Genomic DNA, 19,059 nt, shown 5'->3' on the forward strand with positions numbered 1-19,059 from the left:
TCCTTGTAAGAAGTAGCACTCACATTTATTCATATTTATATTACAGCAATTTATAAGCCATTCAGTTCTGAAAATGTTCTAAGTAGCCTTCTCGGTAGCAAGATGTTATATTAATATTAAGGATCATTATATTTTTGTATTGATTCAGAAGATCCTCTTTGTTTGGCTTAGACCAGTGATGGCTAACCTATGACACGCGTGTCACTTGTGACACGCCGAGGCACTTTGACTGACACGCCTGTTGGTGTGGGGAAAACCTGCACATTTAGAGGCTGCCTGTGCTCTGCTCCAATCCCTGCTCCCTGCTTGTTGCGTGGAGGCGTGGTGTCACCGCTGCCGCGAGATCTTTGCAGCAGAGAACCAGTTTTAACCGCCATAAACTGAGGTTTGTCAGTTTCATTACCTCAGGAACGCTACAGGAGGAAAGGAGATCCATGAGGTTCACAGCCCTGTAAGGTGGCCTTCCGATCCCCACATCCTGCACCTGCAGCCCTGAGACCAGAGAGACGAGTTTCACAGCCCCGTGTGATCACCCCAGCCCAGTCCGTCATAAACCAAATTATTGATATTTCTTGAAGTGACACATGACCCGAGGAAGGCTACACTTTTTCCCGATTTTCGACACACCAAGCTGAAAAGGTTAGCCATCACTGGCTTAGACTGAAAATAAAAGACTTTGTTTTCATAAACTATTAACTTAGAGATGTGTAATATTACAGCTTACAAAAATGTACCAGGTAATCCTTGTTTAGTGAATGCTTCATTTAGCAACAGTTCACAATTATGACAATGATGAAAAAGTAACTTTACGTCTTATCCTACATTTCTGACCTATGTACATCTGTAAAATGAAGGAAAGCTGAAGTTAGATCATTAGCAGAGTTACATTTCACTTAGCAACCGCTTTGCTTAACGTTTGAGTTGCCAGTACCAACTATGGTGCTAAAAATGGACTACCTGTATAATTTATTCACATAAACTACATGCTTCGATGAATTAACTCCAGAACCTGCCACTCCAAAGCAGATTGCAGCACTAGCCATTGGTTATGAATCCCTTTCAGATTCAGAAAACTACTGTAAACAGAATTATCAGATGCCCAATGGTAATGCTGATTCTCTTCTAAACAAAAATGAAATTATATTGTGGTAGATTCTGGTGAAACATTAAACCACTGGGTTTGCCTATTTTTAAATAGATGCATGTGTTTCTAGATTGGCAAATGTAAGAACTGCAGAAAGATTTGTATATGATTTAGTTACAATGCATCTAACATTTGTAGCCCTGTGCTGCTGCCAAACATCCCCAGGACCTAAATCTGGGAGAACAGCCAGTGACCAACTTATATAATTGAACAATTGCATTAAAAAACCCAATATTCTTGTGTTATAAAAATAAAAAATATGTCTTTGTTCTATTTGCAGAATGTATACATGACAAAAATAATAACAATTCAAGGGATTTGTGCCCTCCCTATCTTAAAGCCATAAGTGCAGCAGATATGGAAAATTTCATTTTATTGGCCTGTAACCCTAACATTCAAAAATAAAGTACTGAGAATAGAAACTTACATTAAGTTTGAGAGTAAAGCTTATTCGTCAAAAATTATAGAAATGTATTGGACTCCCCAAAGAATGTACTGGAAAGATACTTTTTGTTGCAGAAAATTGGAGGGATTACTGATGATGTGGTTCTTTGTTATCTTTTTGGGAAAGTATTTCAATATACTGTATACAGGCAGATTGGGGAATCCCTCAACAATAAGTTTAATATGATATTGAATTTTGTACTAAATCTGTATAATCTGATTATGCTTTATGGTTAAATTAAGCACATCATGCACAAGGGGTAGCAAAATGAATTTTGCTGAAAGACTGGGAAAATGCTATTATTCCAGACTAAAGGAGTGACTTTGGGAAATTTGTAATTTATCAATTTTGGAAATGGCAATATTTTCTACTGGTGAAAAAATAAACCAGTATTTTAAAATTGATTTTATATTTTATAACAGAGTGGTATCATATAAGCAATTTTCCTTTTTTACCCAATTATAATATATATTGTAAGACTATAGGCTTAATATATTTGTTAGATCTTTAGTTTCAATCTAACTCTAATCCCTTTGTATTTAATTTGATACATTTTGTTAGGATTTTTTGAGGGGGGTGTCTTTTAATTCTTTAATTTTCAATTTTTTAAATTCTTATTTTTTTATTCTTTACATTTCTGAACTGCCCATCACCGTCAAAGATTTCTTAGATTGATTAGCTTGATTTTGCTACCATTACAATCTGTATTTTGGTAGCCTGTTTATATTTTGTAAATTTCTAAAATAAAGAATAAAATTTTAAAAGGTCAGTGTATTATAAAAACCAGAAGCTTTCTCATCTATATAAATATTGACAGCTGCATTTAATTTTTTTTAAACTTCCCCATGGCATATTTGATGTTCACATTGCTAAATAGGAACCCAAAGAATGCAAACTGCCAAATTAGAAAGTATTTAAATAAATATTCTGTTTGCCATAGGGGTTGGAAAGTAGAGAGTAAAAAAATAAAAGTAAACAACCCTGAAACAATTCCTGCCTCTCCTGGATAGCTTTTGTGCATTCTATAGCAGAGGTAGTTGGCTCTGCAATGTCCTTGCCTTGCAAAGCCTGCTTTACTTTGCATATGATTTTAAGCATTATTGATGCTTTTGTTTATATTTTAATATGTGTTGGAAGAAATATCCTTCTGGGTTCAGTTCCAAGTGGGGAAGAAACACTGGAAACATGGTGACTGCTTGGAAAGATGCTTTAATGGTGGACAGGACCACATGGCTTGGAGGCCAAAGTGAAAAGGATGATCACATACTTCAAGATGTTGGGTGAAGGAAAAGAAAAAGGAACAAGTTGCTGAGAGATCCTTGGTTTTGCCCCTCTGTTGGGATTTGAATTTGAGCTTGTATTCTGCTTGGTTGTCAGACTCCCATGGGGCCATGCAGGGGCAACTCTGTAGGCTGTCCTGAGTCCCAGGCTTGGTTGAGCCTTGCTGGATGATGATGAAATGAAAGGGCTTTGGGCAATTCTGATTATAGCTCTACCTGGAGTAGATTTTTGTTATGTAAAATAGACTGGCCCAGGCCAGAGTAATGGTCCATTAGCAAAGGTGGGGGGCTGAGTTTCTGCCTCTGCATTTCTACTTTTCTTTTTAGGGGAAATATCCTGTCTTTTTAGTATATCCTAAAATATTTATTTTCCTAGGAGAGGGGTGGGTTTTAACTTCCAACATATATATTTAGTTAATTGGGGGACGTTCAAGGATTTTAGCAAAGCAAAGCAAATAATATTCACAATAATATAGTCTAAAGCTATCAAGGGCTACTAATTATGGCTACATATTATTTCCAGTATCAAAGTGGCAGAGCTATGTAGACTTGCTAATTATTATTATTATTATTATTGAGTTTTATCAAGCTGCTAGGTCTTATATGTTATAGACAGAATGTAGATTAACACCACCAACAGCATGAATACGGACAACTCAAAAAGAATGCTGCTTCTATTCCTTTCTTACAAATGCACTAGCTGGCAATATACCAAACCATTAGGCTTAATTGCACACACAGGAGCTGCACCCACGCTTGGAAAATTCATTCCGTTTATCCCTTAAGTCCAAAGGGAGCAAGTACTGTCTCCATCCGATATGCCACTGAGTGGTTATCATTCAGAGTTGTGCTTTTAACAGTATTTTATATCTAGTCAAACTTTCCGGAAGAAGGCAAAGTGGTAAATCGTTTCTATTTCATTGCCAAGAAAAACAGACGGGCAATCCACGAAGTCGCCAGAATCCAGCTCAACTCAAAAGGGGATTTGTTTAGTACGGGAATGACTGAAGGCTGTGTTCCTAAGTCGGCAAGATGCTCACTTGGTTTTAAAATTATTGATGGGCAATTCCGACGGAATTCACTATGAATTGCTTTAAGATGCTTGAGCCAATGCAAACCGTTTAAGAAACACAACTGCCCTGCTACGACTCAGGCCTCAAATGCGACTTTGATTGCAATTCCTCTAATGCAGTCCCTTAGTAGCAAAGGTTCAGTTGACTTTTAACTGCAAACGGCGCCGTTTCCAATTGGCGAGCTCCTTCTCTCTCTGGCTTCACTAAGGAGAACTGCAGCTTCTCCTTAGCGTTTCACACAACCACCTTGTCGCTCAGCATCTTTACACAGCACTGACGCTTATCCTTCATAACGTTTCGCAGCAAATGAAGCGAAACGAGCGAACTGCTTGCCAGACTTCGATTTCCTCCTTCCGTTCCCGCTCCCGATTTTCTTTGCAAGCAAAAACCAAGGAGGGAGTTACCTCACCTACGTAACCCACCAGGCGGCAACCTTCCTTTCTTTTTCTGCAAAAAAAAACCCCAAACCCTAAGGCAGCCCCGAATGGAACGCCGAGGGGTGACCCACCCTCTTGCCCGGTGTCGGGCAGAACGTCGGAACCGGAAACTATGACCGCGCGGCAATTCCCCCCAGACGGGGCTTCGGTCAAGAACTTCTGCCGGACCCCGTTGCCTTAGCAACGGCTCTCGAGCGGCCCTTCGTATTGCTCCATGTCGTTGCCGGAGCCGGTGAGAAGGCGGCTGAATTCGTTCAGCCGAACTGTTTTTACGGACAACAACCGCACGGGACCCGAAAACAGAGGCGACGCCAACCACATCGGTGAGGGCGTGTTTCCCCCCCACCCCCGGCGTTGTGCCAGCTACAAAGATGGCGGTGTTGGCACTGTGGCCATTCCTGCGGTGGCCGCTGCGAAGCTGCTGCCAGACTTCCTGGTACAGACTGGATCGCGAAACAGGGAAACGTTCCGGAGCGTCTGGGCTCTGGGGGAACCTTTTAAATCGAGGATAGTCCTTGTTTTAAATTACACCACCTTCCAAAACCAATCCTTTCAAAGTATGTAAACTATTCAAACGCGACTTTCGTTTTCTTAACATGACACTATTGCCAAAAAGACCAGCTGCAGTCGCGGTGCCCTCAGCACACAAAGCAAAAAATAACCTCTGTACTGCAGCCCAAGATGTGAACCGTATCTAGATAGTGGCCGTATTTAGGCTAGAAGATCATACATCATATCGAAAATTATTACCAGAATCCCTCAACTCTAAAGGCTGACTAACACGGGTTCAGAAATATGCCAGTATGCCATATGGAATGACAGTCCTTAGGAGCGAGCCACTGTTTCAGCTCAGACATATAGATGTGTTTAGGTCATGAAAGAATAAGGGATCCTGCCAGCAGAATACGCTGTACCTCACAGGTTTCTCATGACTGTTTTCTTCTCTGTCTCTTCAGATAATGAAATAGTCTCCAGTTTGCCCTTACAGATGTCCCTGTATTTCAACTTCTGGTTCTTCCCTTTTTGGTGGGCAAGCAGTATTGCCATGTTGCAGCAGAAGGTAAGATCTAAAAGGCAATAAGATGCACTTCAGTTTTGAGATTTGTTATTCTTGTAAGGATGTTTGGTTATTGATTTTTACCATACCCCTGTAAATAATGCAAAAAAAAAAAAAAAAAAGATTTCCACTGATCTTATTCTGAGAGGTACATTTGATGCTGATGGATTGAGAAATAGGTGTGCTAAGTTTGTAGAGAATACGTAGAAAATTTTCTCAGTGAGATATGGTTTACAAAAAGACAACTTCACACATAAAATTAATTTGTCCAAGTGGAGTATTTATTTTCCATTCTCTTCTCAATTCTAGTATTCAGTCTTACCAGATTACTACAAATTCATCCTTGTGACAAGCATTATATTAACAACTTTAATTGAGGTTATACGTCTATACCTTGGATACATGGGAAATTTGCAGGAGAAGGTAGGTGTCCTTCACATACTTAAGAGCCAGCTTTCTAAACAAATGGATATAGTTCTTTGAAAAAACATTATTTATGATATATAGTTTGAATCTGAATTCAGGACTGTCTTTGAGTCTTAATTTGTTCTTTATTTAGCCAGGTGCCGAATCATGGGCAGTTATGTGTGTTCCTAGGACAGCAAATGTTATTTCTCTACTGTGTGCTGCATTGGTTGCCACTTTGCTTCTGGGTCCTAATTGAAGATGAGGTTTTAACCTTTAAACATCTTCATGGCAGGGGCCTGTGTTATCTAAGGGACCATCTCTCCCCAATTACATCAGCCTGCCCCATTAGATCTCACACAAAAGGTATGCTGCGAGTACCATAGGCATAGGATACTGACTTACATCTTGCGGGTTCCAGGAGTCATGCCTTCTCTGTTGTGGCATCCTTATAAGACCCTCCGTCTTATGAAACATCCTTCCTCCTGAAATTAGATTGGCCCCATCCCTTTTGATTTTCTGTAAGAAACTTTAGACTTGTTTTATACTGCCAGGCCTGGAGCTCCAAGGGAACTGGAGTTCTATCCCAATGGTTCAATTGCTGAGGAGTTATTTTTATCCTTCCTTCACCCAAGATTAGTATTTTTGTTTTTATGTTATTTATTGCTTTGACTTTCAGGTTTTTATCTATATTATATTGCTTTTTTATTTATTGTTGTATGCTGCCCACAGTCTCCTTTGGGGAAGATGGAGAACTGTATAAATTTGATAATAAATAAATAAACAAATAAATATTATTTTGATACCTTTAAAATATTTATTAAATGTATATACCATCTGACTTCCAACAATGTGAATTCTATGATCAGGAGATTTCTTCATCTCTTCTTGATCCTTTTTTAAAACATTGAAAGCATACTGATTTCCTTAAGAACAGCAATATCAAACATAAAAAGATGTATATTCCCTATGTCTATTTCATATTTTTTCTGTTGCAATAGACTCAAAGTTTGACAAGTTCTGTTGGGTCTTTCAATATATGGGTTTACTGTTGTTCAAAATTTCACAACTGTGGTGGGGCTTATTTAAATACGATCAAAGTCCTCTGAATTCCTGAAACACACAAGAGTTAATGATATACCAAAACACTATTTGTAATGTTTAAAAGTGTAATGTTTAAAAATTAACATGGAACTAAACTGAAAATTATCAAAAGTGTGTGTGTGTGGGGAGGGTTATCTATCAACATTGGGCAGGCAAGGACCACAGCTGGTGTTTGAGTGGCATTCTGGGAATCATGGAATTTGATTTAATTTACATTTAACAGTAAAATTAACTTTTATAAAGATTCCTCTATTTAATAATATTAATAATATTTTCTTTTTCAGACACATTAAAAATCACAACTTTTTAATAACTTTGGGGTTACTGTCAGACTTTCCGAGGACTATATAACAATGCTAGACTTGTAGTTTTGGAACATAGATTACGATGGAGGGCTACACTGAACTCACTGTGATTTAGTTCTGATCAGACATTTGTAAGAATGCACTGTTGATCTTCTTTTAGTCAAGCATTCTGCCTACAGCTTCAATAGCAATTTAAAATAGTGCTGTGCTGCATAAGGTTTAATTAAAGTCTTAATTTTAATTATGCTGTCCATATGAAGAAAGTATTTTCTAGTAAATGAAAATAATTATGCTAGGTTTTACAAGTTACATAGAATGTAATTAAGTGTGTTGATTTCAAGGGCTTATAGTTTGGATTCAATTCTGACCTTTATGTGTAAGATTGATGTTGAACTATTATCTCTGCCTCTTTTCTTTGTACTGGCTTTTGCTAAATTCTGCATCTTCCTAGCTCCCAAGATTCTACATAATCAGAGCCTGTTATTTGAAACCAGAGCCCCTGAAGTGGAGCAAGGCCTTAAAGAACGTGATTGATAGCTAAGATGCTACTCTTGAAATGAAATAAACAAGCATCTTGTATCTTTTGTGAACCTTCTCTTGTTGACTCTCACTCCTTGTTTTTTTTCTGTCATTAAAACAATATAGAGAATATTAGTTGGCTTTGGTATCTGCCTGAAAAGTCTAAAAATTATGCTTCATTTCACTGACAGATTGTCTTCAAAGTCATAACCACAACCATTGAAAAGGAGCTTTTTCTGCAGAGGAAAAAATACAAAACCGGACTCTTGTACTATAACTCTGAATTTGTATCCTTCTGTGTTTATATTTTGGATACTGGTAAAGTTCAATTTTCTGTACCACTCTGCTCTTTGAATTATATTGACAGAATGATATAATATTTTGATTCCCTTTTTTCTCCATATCTTTATAGGTTCCTGAACTAGCTGGGTTTTGGCTCCTGAGTCTCCTTCTGCAAGTGCCCCTAATTCTTTTCCTACTTTTAAATGAAGGGCTAAGGATTCAACCTTTGGAACGAGCAGTCAACATCATTTTTGTAGTATTTCTTGTCTTCCAAGTCATTACTGCATTCCTTGCTCTCAAAAGAATGGTGAACCAACTTGCAACTCATTTCCATCTTCATGAGTTTGACCGCTTAGATGCTCATCTTCCCTCTGATAACTTAGCTTGCCAGGCAAGGAGACTGGAAGCTGCAGGGATTATGGGACAACAAGTGGGAGAACTTCATTCAACAAGTGGTGTTTGGAAATCTGCAGTGAGAGCCTGATGGTAAGCAGAGCAACCCCCCAGTGAAGATCCTCTGCTTTTTGCCTTAATTGTGTGAGTTTTAGAGAATTTGATTTAGAAATTCACCTAGTTCTGGATAGCGCAAACTTAAGTGGAGTGATATCAACAAGGTATTCACTGTGGACTGATTCAGATGCAGTGGGAAGTTTTAAGAAACAATTGTCATTGGGCCCATCTTTTGCAAAGTGTGATTCTTGAGGGGATTAGTCATCCACTCATTTCTGCTTATATTATCTATTATGGAATCTGTATTGTAATGACCTTCAGCTGTTGTTTTTTTCAACATGTCCAGACATTTTTCAGTGGAGAAAAAAAACATTGTTTGAATCAGCATTCAGATTCCACAATCCTTTATGGACACCTGAAAAGTGAGGATTTCTATAACCTAAACTGTTAGAAATATGAAACCTTTTATGACCTTAAAATAATTTAAATAGGGCTAATTAAACCAAAAATATGACATTTAAAGCAAAAATATGATTTTACAATTTTTCTGAAAGTAGCACCCACTTTTTAAAAATAGTGCACACGCCAACACACACACACACGTCTCCCTGAGTTGGGGAGGGAATAAGAAAAGCACGCAAATCCTCACTTTCTTTGCTGGCTCAAACTTGCTAGCTTATCAGGAGACTTGTCAGTGACTAAAATATGATGTTTGTTACAAAATTTAGCAGAAATATGCTAATAACATTTTAACAAGTCAAAATATGACTTTTCAGGAATAAAAAGCATCTACTTGTAATTCTCACCAGATTACTCTAAAATTTAAAACATGTTTTATTTATAAACTCAAATAAGGTTCCAGAAAAAATCTTGACATGTTATAGAAATCCTCGCCCTAGTGGTTAAATTTTTTTTTTAAACAAAATTGTTTTTATTTTGAGATACGTATTTAAAAGATTCTGTGGTACTCTTTTATAAACAATAAACTTTTAAAAACATTATTTTAGTATATTCTAGTTTTAACATTTTAAAAAACAAAATAGCACTTTTCACTGAGATGCTACAAAAATTGCAACCAAATATCTCCCCGTGTTTATTTTCCAGAAAAGGGGAAAGCATCATCCCTTCTGTATAACTTAAAAGTAGTTTTAAGTAATGTATATAAAGTGAAGCCAAGATCTATTCATATACTGTACAGAGTGTTATGATCTATATACAACGAATAATAGCTCAACTATTTTCTAATAGAATACTTAGTATTTTAAAAAATGCTTTGCAAAATGGACATAACTACTTAAAAAGTTAAAAATATTCACATTCTACTTGTTACAAAAATTAGAATGCTGGGAGAAGCAGATGAAGTAGAATGCCCAAAATTTGACCCTATGGAAATATGTGGCTAAGCAAGCAAGCTAGCTAAGATAAGGATGTTAACTTTGAAATCAGACAAGAACCGGATGACAGCAACCAGAGATAAAAAAAAGTTAGCTGCCATGCAGCAAGTCATGTTTGACTCACTAACCTAATTGCCAACAAAAGGACAGCTGAGGTGACATATGATGAAATGCTGGCAAAGGATAAAAGGCAGAGCTGTAGGGGTTTCTGTGAGAAAATCTTTATTTGGGCACGTTGCCATCAATGTATGCCAAGCACTCCTGTCTTCCACAACCCCATTCATCACCTAGCCAGTTCTGTGATAGCAACTGAGTATATGCCTGAATCCATGTGTGGGTGTGGGTGTATGTGTGCATGTATGTGTAATGCTTAAGAAATTGTAATAAAGCTTTTATAAGTTAAGAGAGACTGTGCACTCTCTAGAGTACTTCATTACTGCGTAAGTTCCTGAACCATAACTCTGTTGAAAATGTGTGAGTGTATCTATTAATTAATGCCTCCCTTACTGACCAAATCTATGAACCACCACGCCTTGACTGCATTTATCTATTCAGACTAGGTAGAACCTAAAGAAGGCTGAAGGTGAATGTATCTCAGTGATATGGAAGTAAAAGTGAATGGATGAACTGTAATATCCTTTACAAAGCTCATGTTGCTCCAACGTTTGTCTTCTCAAAGTTCTCATTGCACGTACACCACTTCTGCTGGGGCAACCGGCAAAGTGAAGTAACCGTGCATGCATATACATGCAGCAACAATGGGAACATTTTGAAGTAGGCACATGAGATTTACAAATGATCTGGCTGCTCTAAGTCTTCAAAATGAATGCATTGTTCACACAGGTGCATATTGTAAAACTATTGTTTCAGATCTCTTGTTCAGCCTTATTGTAGAACTTTAGTAATTTCTTACACTGAGAACAGAAAGAGATGTCTCAAATTCAAAGTAACAGTTCAAGTTCTAAAACTTGTTCAAGTGAAGACAGATGATATATCAAGTAGAATATCTTGGTGTATTACTTTATTCAGTACATATAAAAGATGTTGCTATTTTTGAAAATACAGTGTGCTGTTTATGTTATGTTATGTTATGTTATGTTACCATATTTTGGAGTCAAAATTGTGGATTTAGATTGCATAAAAATCCAGATGACATCTAGAGATTATTCAGACTGGTTCTGCTGAAGAAAAGTATATATCCATTTATTAAACCTCCAACAAGTAAAATGGGCAAAACAGTAGTTCAAGAATTTACCAAATCAGAAGTCAAAGTTTTATATGCCAAAGGACACAACAAGAGCTAATCAGAATGGGCAGGTATGATAGAGACCAGGATTTTTTTTACTGGATAATCTGCTGGTTGTTTAAAAAGTGCAGTTATAGTTGTAATTATTGTTATAAAATTGTATACCACCAAATCAAAAAATAGTAAAATATATATCATTCAAAAATCAAATTCCAATAAAATACATTTTTCCATAAAAACAGTAAACAAAAAAAACCACCAAAAGAGAAATGGAAACCTATACCATCAATAGAGTCCAAAGACCTGTTGAAACAGGAACATTTTTACTGGTTTCTGGAAAACTAGCCAAGTAAACTGCAAGGAATATGTTATTCTACTTTGTCGGGTCCATCACAAGCCCCGCCCCCAAGATCTTTCTTATATAGGGATCTAAACATCCCCTCTTAGGATAACCACATAGGAATGCAGATTCTAGTAGACTTCTGTTTCAGTGTGTCAAAAACTTGAAAAATGCCTAACTTGACTCTACTGGTGCGTGTGCATGTGTGCACACACACACACACACACACCAAAAGAGAAACAATTTTCTATCTTCTCTCCTTCCAATCTAAGTCGCCCTGAATAGTAGCACTCAATGGCAGCACTGAAGCTGGGTCTGAAGTAGATGACTAGGCCTGAACTATAAGCTGGGCCCCAACTTCAACGCTGTCTGTCACCAGTGTTGCTGCTCAAAAGGCTATCTCCATTTCCCAAAGGATTGCTCCCATAATCCAGCGTCCTCCAGGTTCTGCTGCATGCCGGGTGCCCAAAGCTGCTCCAGGTTGCACAAGGCTTCAGAGAATGCTCTAAATGCTCAGAGAAAACTGTGCAAAAGCATGCTCCATCTCATTCTTGCTCACACTCTATAGCTTCCCAAAATCATGCTTTCGATAAAGATATGCTGCATCATTAGTCTAGATTCTGCATCATTACTCTAGATTCTAAATTTAGTCTTGGAATTAAGTTCATTAAGTCTGGGAAGCAAATCCTACCATCTAAGCATTGTTTTTAAGTTAATTTACAAATTCAGTAAAGCAAAGCCGGCACCTATTTTGAATTAGCAGTTTTCCCAAGGAACATTTACATAATGAGAATCCACTGATTTTATGCAATCAGCATACCTATGATATATTTGCATTGCATTGCCATATTTCAGCTTCCGGAGAGTGTTGCATTTCAAACATTACTACATTTCATGCAAGGATGCCAACAATGCTCTTTCAGTTCTTCTATTATCTTAAATAGATAATGTTGTGGTTAGTTCTTTCCCCCCTAGGGAATTTATTCATTTTGTTCTACACTGTTCTTATGAGATTCAAGTCAGTTTAACTCAGGAGATTAACACGGGGAATGGGGGTGGAGGTGGGCTGAGATTAGCATTATGGAAGAAAAGTTTCAGAAGATAGTGATTCATTCAGTATGACCAATTTAGAGGTTCATTTTCTAGTCTGCCTTATCAATAATGGCAATCTTCTATAGGGGCATAGCCTTTTATTGGAAAATGGTGATTTTCTCTCTTGTTGATGAGAAAAACGCAACGCTAACTGTCAAGATGTGATACTAACCTCTGGTCATGTCTTTGTGTTTCTGACCAGAAACCTGAATGAAAGACCGTGAAGGAAAGCATCAAGCCTCTTAAAGGAGGCAAAAATACACACTAGTAACTTGTGAAGGCAAAACGGACAAAATTAAAACGGGTGGGGGAGGGAGGCCAAGAATAAGTGATAAGGAGCCATAAAAAGGATTAGACAGGCTGGTAGCAACTAGCAATTGCCAAATGCAACACAATCGAAACCAGCCATTCAGATGGGACAGCCCAAGGATATAAAGGACAGAAATGAAGGAAAGCCCCGGATTACTCTGTTCTTCGATATTGAATTTTCCATCCAGATGCATCAGGCATGAAATATGATAGTGATAAGCCAAGATTGAAAACAGACCCAGGGAAAAAAAGAAGAAAAAGGAAGGAGGGGGAAGGAAAGGAAAGGGGCAAGAGAAGGAGAAATTTGTAAAGGGGTTCTGTGAAATTTGCTGGAAGAATAATTTAATTTAATAGTTATTGGAAGTCATCACTCAAAATAAATCAATACAGTAATTGTAAAGTGAAATATTCAAACAAGGCTGTCCCACTGAATTCATCAAGATTTCCTTCTGAGTAAATCGTGTCTAGGTTTGTGTTATTAGCTATAACCAAATAGAATTGACCTGCTCTATTATCTCTTTATAAATAGTGGGGAAAATAACTTTAAAGTATAATTAATAGCCAATACACAAGGCACTGACCTGGTTCATACTGCCAAACCATGGTTCGTTTGCACATGGCTTATTGATGGAAAAAAATAGGCAGACTTCATACCTGAAAAAAAAACTCCATTACTGGAGGCTTTTAAGAAGAGACACTGGACATCCAGTGTCTGGAATGGTGTAGGGTCTCCTGCTTGAGCAGGGTGTTCGAGTAGAAGACCTCCAAGGTCCCTTCCCAACTCTGTTACTCTGCTATACAATACACTGAGCAATAAAGTAGGGGTAGGCAATCATTCTGAGTGAAGGGTACTTTTAGAATTTTGAGAGCACATTGATAAATCGACTTCTATGTTACACTTGCCTGTTCAAAAAACACTGCCATGCTGGACCTGGGCAGTCACAAAGTAAAACAAGAGAGAGTGAGCTAGTTCCTGGGATGTTCTCTATTATCCTAGATGGTCTTTGTGACCTCCAGTGTCATTGCTGAAAGTAAGTACGATGCTAGAGACTTGGACTTTGCTTTGTAATATGCAACTTCCTACTAGTGGTGGGTAAAGGTTCCTTAATATTTTGCACAAATGTTTCCCCAATTTAATTTTTTTCAACTGAAGGAGTTATGATGCCATAAAGGTCCCTTGCTGAGTGGGATCACATAAGAGCTGTTGAATAGAGTAGAGTAGATTAGAGTAGAGTAGAGTAGAGTAGAATAGAATTAGATTAGATTAGATTAGAATAGAATAGAATAGAATAGAATAGAATAGAATAGAATAGAATAGAATAGAATAGAATAGAATAGAATAGAATAGAATTCTTTTATTGGCCAAGTGTGATTTGTCTTCGGTGTATAAGCTCTCAATGTACATAAAGATATGTGATAAATCATGATCATAGTCGCCATAATACATTTATCATGAATCATAAAATATAACACTTAATGATAGTCATGGGATACTAATTAAGCAATCAACATAAATCATACTAGGAAATTAAATAAAATAATATAAATTGTAAAGATACAAGCAACAAAGTTATAGCCATAAGTAGAAAAAGGAGATAGACAATAGGAAGGATAAGAAGAAGAATAGTAATACAGTCTTAGTAAATAGTTTGACAGTGTTGTGGGAATTAGTTGTTTAGCAGAGTGATGGCATGGGGGAAAAACTGTCTTTGTGTCTAGTTCAGTGGTGGCAAACCTTTTCGGCACCAAGTGCCAAAACAGGAGCGTGCGCGCGCGCCAAAAAGCAGAAGAGCACCTTTTTGGCACGTGCACGGGAGCACCGGACACCAGAAGCTTAGCTTCCTAGTGTGTGCATGCGTGCCAGCCATCTGGTCTTCCAGTTTCTAACATGCATGCATGCGCAAAGACCAGCTGGCCAGCACATGCATGCATGCTAGGGAGCTGCTCTTCTGGTTTCCGGCACTCCCATATGCGCGAAGACAAACTGGCCAGCATGCATGTGCGTGCCAGAACCCGGAAGAACAATGGGCAATGGCTGGCATACCTGGAGAGATGGCTCTGCATGCCATTTCTGACACAGGTAGTATAGGTTCACCATCACAGGTCTAGTTGTTCTGGTGTACAATGTCCTATAACGTCATTTTGAGGGTAGAAGTTGAAACAATTTATGTCCAGGATGTGAGGGGACTTTAGATATTTTCACAGCCCTCTTTTTGACTCATGCACTATACAGTATACTGTTAAACTAAATCAGACAAATCACATTCTCATTTAGTGCAACGTTTGAATAAACACAGCCTTTAAAAGCATAGGATGGAATGACCTTGCTGAAAAAAATTAAGCCTCGTTTGTTCAGAATCTAGGAGAATCCACTGAGGACCTTCATGAATATTGCTTTGAATTTCATACTAGATTAAAAAATAAAAACAATTTATGTTCGTATTTGTGGCAGAGATTTTGCAGCCAGTGTGAACTAAACATTCAGGTGGGGAACGTATGCTGCTGCAATAATCCCCCCCCTCAAAAAAAAGACATGGATAACTGGTCTCTGAAAACTAATAAGGAACTTAATGAATTATAATTATCAGGGGAATTATGCACCCAAGGATTTCTTTGTATAGAGACTACTTGAGTTAGGAGTCAACAGCAGGCAACAAGGTAAGTGACTGAAGAAATTGTGATTGATTCTTTATGAATACACACATGTATTAAAAATTAATCTGTGACTCTAGTAGGTATGTAGGCTGTTGTTGTTTTTTTAACATGATTGTGGTGCTGTTCTGCTGAGGCTGTTTTTCATTACTGATACTGATGGCTATTGTTGGTTAATATAAGGCTGGTAGTGGACTTGAGATCCCTAGTTGAATCTAGGGCATAGTTTATACAAGAATGGGAAGACTTCTTAAGAAATCACACCTTGAATCAATCAGTATAAATGTCACTTGTTCTTCCTATATGACCTCAGTAGCCTCAGTTATGAAGTCAGTAGGGACTTCATAATTTTATAAATGCAATGATCTATTATTTATATCCTAGATTTAACATTAAATAACTTACCAAAAAACCTCAGCTAATCGATTTATCATGAATGTACACTGCGTACAGGGGTCACTACAGGGGGCAGATATGGTAGAGCTACTATTTAGGTAAGAGAATCTAATTTGCATAAAATAGTGTAAGCATGTGTGGCATAAAACTGGGCTTTGTACTTGTAGGATATTTTGCCAAAACTGCCCAGAGAATGCTGCAAATGGCATGGATACCACAAAGACTAGTTACCTAGATTATTCTTATCTTATTAAAAACCATGGTATGAAAGGTAGACATCCAGCCCATCTGTTGTTGATGATGGAAAATATATATAGAGGGAGGAGGCAGGAAGGAGGAGGAGGAGGAGGTGGAGAAGAGGGGAAGAGGAGGAGGAGGAGGGGTGGGGAGGAGCAGTAATATAGCCCAATCTGGTGGAACAGGCTCATGAACATAAGCATGGAAATGCAGGCAGAAATTTATTTATGAATGCAAGAGCTAAATGAATTCTTGTTACCTTGATTGATGTGGATGTGAATAAAAACAAGAACTCAGAGGTTGCAAGTTATGCTCCTGGAAGGTAAGGGTAATAAAAGAACAAAACCAAGGATGACTTTTGAGAAAAATTATGCAATATTCTTTATAATCATGATTTAGGGGGAAAAGGTTATTCTACATGACGTGAATGGAGGAGTGGAAATTATGTAAGACAATATAGAAAAATCAATGTGTCACAATGAGAATTGTGTCTGTTTAGTGGGTGTGTTTACAAGAACATCTTTTTGTTTTGAAAATTAATTGGCTGAAAATCTATTCATGTATACAAATGGCAAAGGAATGAATTGACTGATTAATTTATAATGAAAGATTGAGTATACATTATTGAGAAAATAGTAATTGTAAAGAATGTTGTCAAATAGAGCAAGGAATAATTCAAATTGAAAGGGAAAATGCTGAGAAATTTTGATGGGAATTAAACATCATTTTGAAAATGGATTGAGAGGGCTAAATAAGGAGTCTCTAGCAGAGTGAGGGGAGGAGTGGTGGCTCAGTGGCTAAGACGCTGAGCTTGTCGATCAGAAAGGTTGGCAGTTTGGCGGTTTGAATCCCTAGCACCGTGTAATGGAGTGAGCTCCTGTTACTTGTCCCAGCTTCTGCCAACCTAGCAGTTCGAAAACATGTAAAAATGCAAGTAAAAAATAGGGACCACTTTGTGGGAAGGTAATAGCGTTCCGTACACCTTCAGCGTTTAGTCATGCCAGCCACATGACCATGGAGACGTCTTTGGACTGAGCTGGCTCTTCGGCTTTGTAACAGAGATGAGCACCACCCCCTAGAGCCGGAAATGACTAGCACATATGTGTGAGGGGAACCTTTACCTTTACCTTTTAGCAGAGTGAATGGAGTTAAAAATAAAAATGGAAATTATTTGGGGGAAAAGTGGTCAGAGAAATGATAGAAATAGCATTTTGGAGATTTGTGTGGAAATGAGTGTGATTTGTTGAAGAATGGAATCAAAACTACTGGTGTAAATATTAATTTCTAAGAAATAAACCAAGGAAACAGAATTCTAAAAACTGTAAATGTCGGAAAATAGTAATGCTGCACAAGTAACTGGAGAAATGTGATTTGGATTTTTTTATCCATTTTTTGTTCATTTAAATGTCCAATGCTTAATATTTTAATGTCTTTAATGTTCTATGTTTTATAATGCTTCATGATATTGTATTGTAAACTGCCCGGAGTCATTTGACATTGATAGCATATACAGTTAATAAATAAATAAATAAAATGAAACCATCTCTCTCTAAGCAATTGGGAGGCTTAAAATAGGTGGGAGTGGACTCTCTAAGTCTGGGTCTGACTCCAAAAGCCATTTAGTAATTATTAATATAGTTAACACTGAGTAGATGAAGAATTAAAATACAGCATGAACTGATTAATTCTTTAATCAGGCTGATTAAACAATCCACAATCCAGGAGGAAGTCTTCCGGAGAAAGCTTAAAATGTGCTATAAAACGTGCTATAAAACACTAACACTTTAAACTGGGATGATGTACCAATGAGTTATCAGTGTAACTTTCACGCAGTCGGGACAAATAATTTTGTCTTCCTCTTACATTTCTGCCTGTTCTATGTGTAGAATGCTGTAGTAGTCTTTTTAAAAGGTTATAAGTATTTGAATCCCCAGATCTGCTTTCCACAGACAACATCTCACAGACTAACCAGCCAGAGGATATAAAAGGTGCTCAGATATAAAAGGTCCATAGATTTCCTTGGCATAGTGGGGTTATCTGGGACCCACTTTATCTATTCTTGGTTCTTTGGGAGAAACCAACTTCACGTCTGTTTGTTGGCCGGCCGGTCAGCAAGGTTTAGGGAGTGTACTGTCTGGTTTGCACACCAATGGCTACATTACCTTGGATAACAGGTAGCATAGTTCAATATTTCTGAATGGCACAAAACTGAGAAAAGATACATTGAGATTTAGAATTCCATCATGCCTGCTTCCAAAAAGAGATCCTTTGGCTCTCTCCTACTTCCCCATAAACTTAATCTGCTTTTCTGGCAAATTTCCCAAGAACAAAGAAACAGGGCAAAAGATTTTGGTATTTTCTGGTTGGTTAGTAATCCAAATGGAATACACGTCCGAGTCAGCATGAACTTTTATCGCAACTGCTTTGTTTGGATAGTGATCATATCTATTTTCTCCTCATCCTTACCTACTTTTGGAACACAATGGTACATGTTGTGAACTGCATGGAAACAGCTCTGAGCAGTTGAGGCATGATCTGAATGTTTCTGCTTAAGGCAGTATGATCCAGTCATGCATAAATATTACCCAGGTTATGTGGGGCAACAAAAGAGCTGTCAGTCATGCAGATACAGGGTTGGGCATCTCCACTCATGACAAATAACTTTCTTAAAGAACTAAGGAGTCTTTTTTTAAAAGTATAACACACTTAGTAAGTGTTCTGGGCTCCCCCAAACTGCATGCCATAGCAGAAAATATCATTGCCAGAAGAATGTGGAATGAAAAGGGATTTAGGGAGCTGTTTTAAAAATGCAGTTTTTGAAGATATGGAATCACTATCATGCTTATTGAGAAAAGCAAATGCCAATGGTAACATCTTCAGTTGAAATCTAAC

At 37.7% G+C, this 19,059-nt stretch overlaps 1 protein-coding gene across 2 annotated transcripts; it reads left to right on the top strand.

The window, feature by feature from the left end:
• Positions 1–4,520: 4,520 nt before the first annotated feature.
• Positions 4,521–9,502, top strand: TMEM17 (transmembrane protein 17). Of its 2 annotated transcripts, XM_026668423.2 has the most exons (4): positions 4,521–4,702; positions 5,336–5,439; positions 5,746–5,859; positions 8,182–9,502. In XM_026668423.2, exons 1-4 carry the CDS (start codon positions 4,594–4,596, stop codon positions 8,533–8,535), a joined length of 681 nt encoding a protein of 226 aa, XP_026524208.1. In that variant the 5' UTR covers positions 4,521–4,593; the 3' UTR covers positions 8,536–9,502. The 2 variants fall into 2 exon arrangements, with proteins under 2 accessions (XP_026524208.1, XP_087805252.1); XM_087949126.1 differs by lacking the exon at positions 5,746–5,859.
• The last annotated feature ends 9,557 nt before the right edge of the window (positions 9,503–19,059 follow it).

This window comes from Notechis scutatus, chromosome 1, assembly GCF_049901735.1.
Source record: "Notechis scutatus isolate UNSWTSFEM ecotype Mainland chromosome 1, rNotScu1.2, whole genome shotgun sequence".
NCBI classification, from domain to species: Eukaryota; Metazoa; Chordata; class Lepidosauria; order Squamata; family Elapidae; genus Notechis; species Notechis scutatus.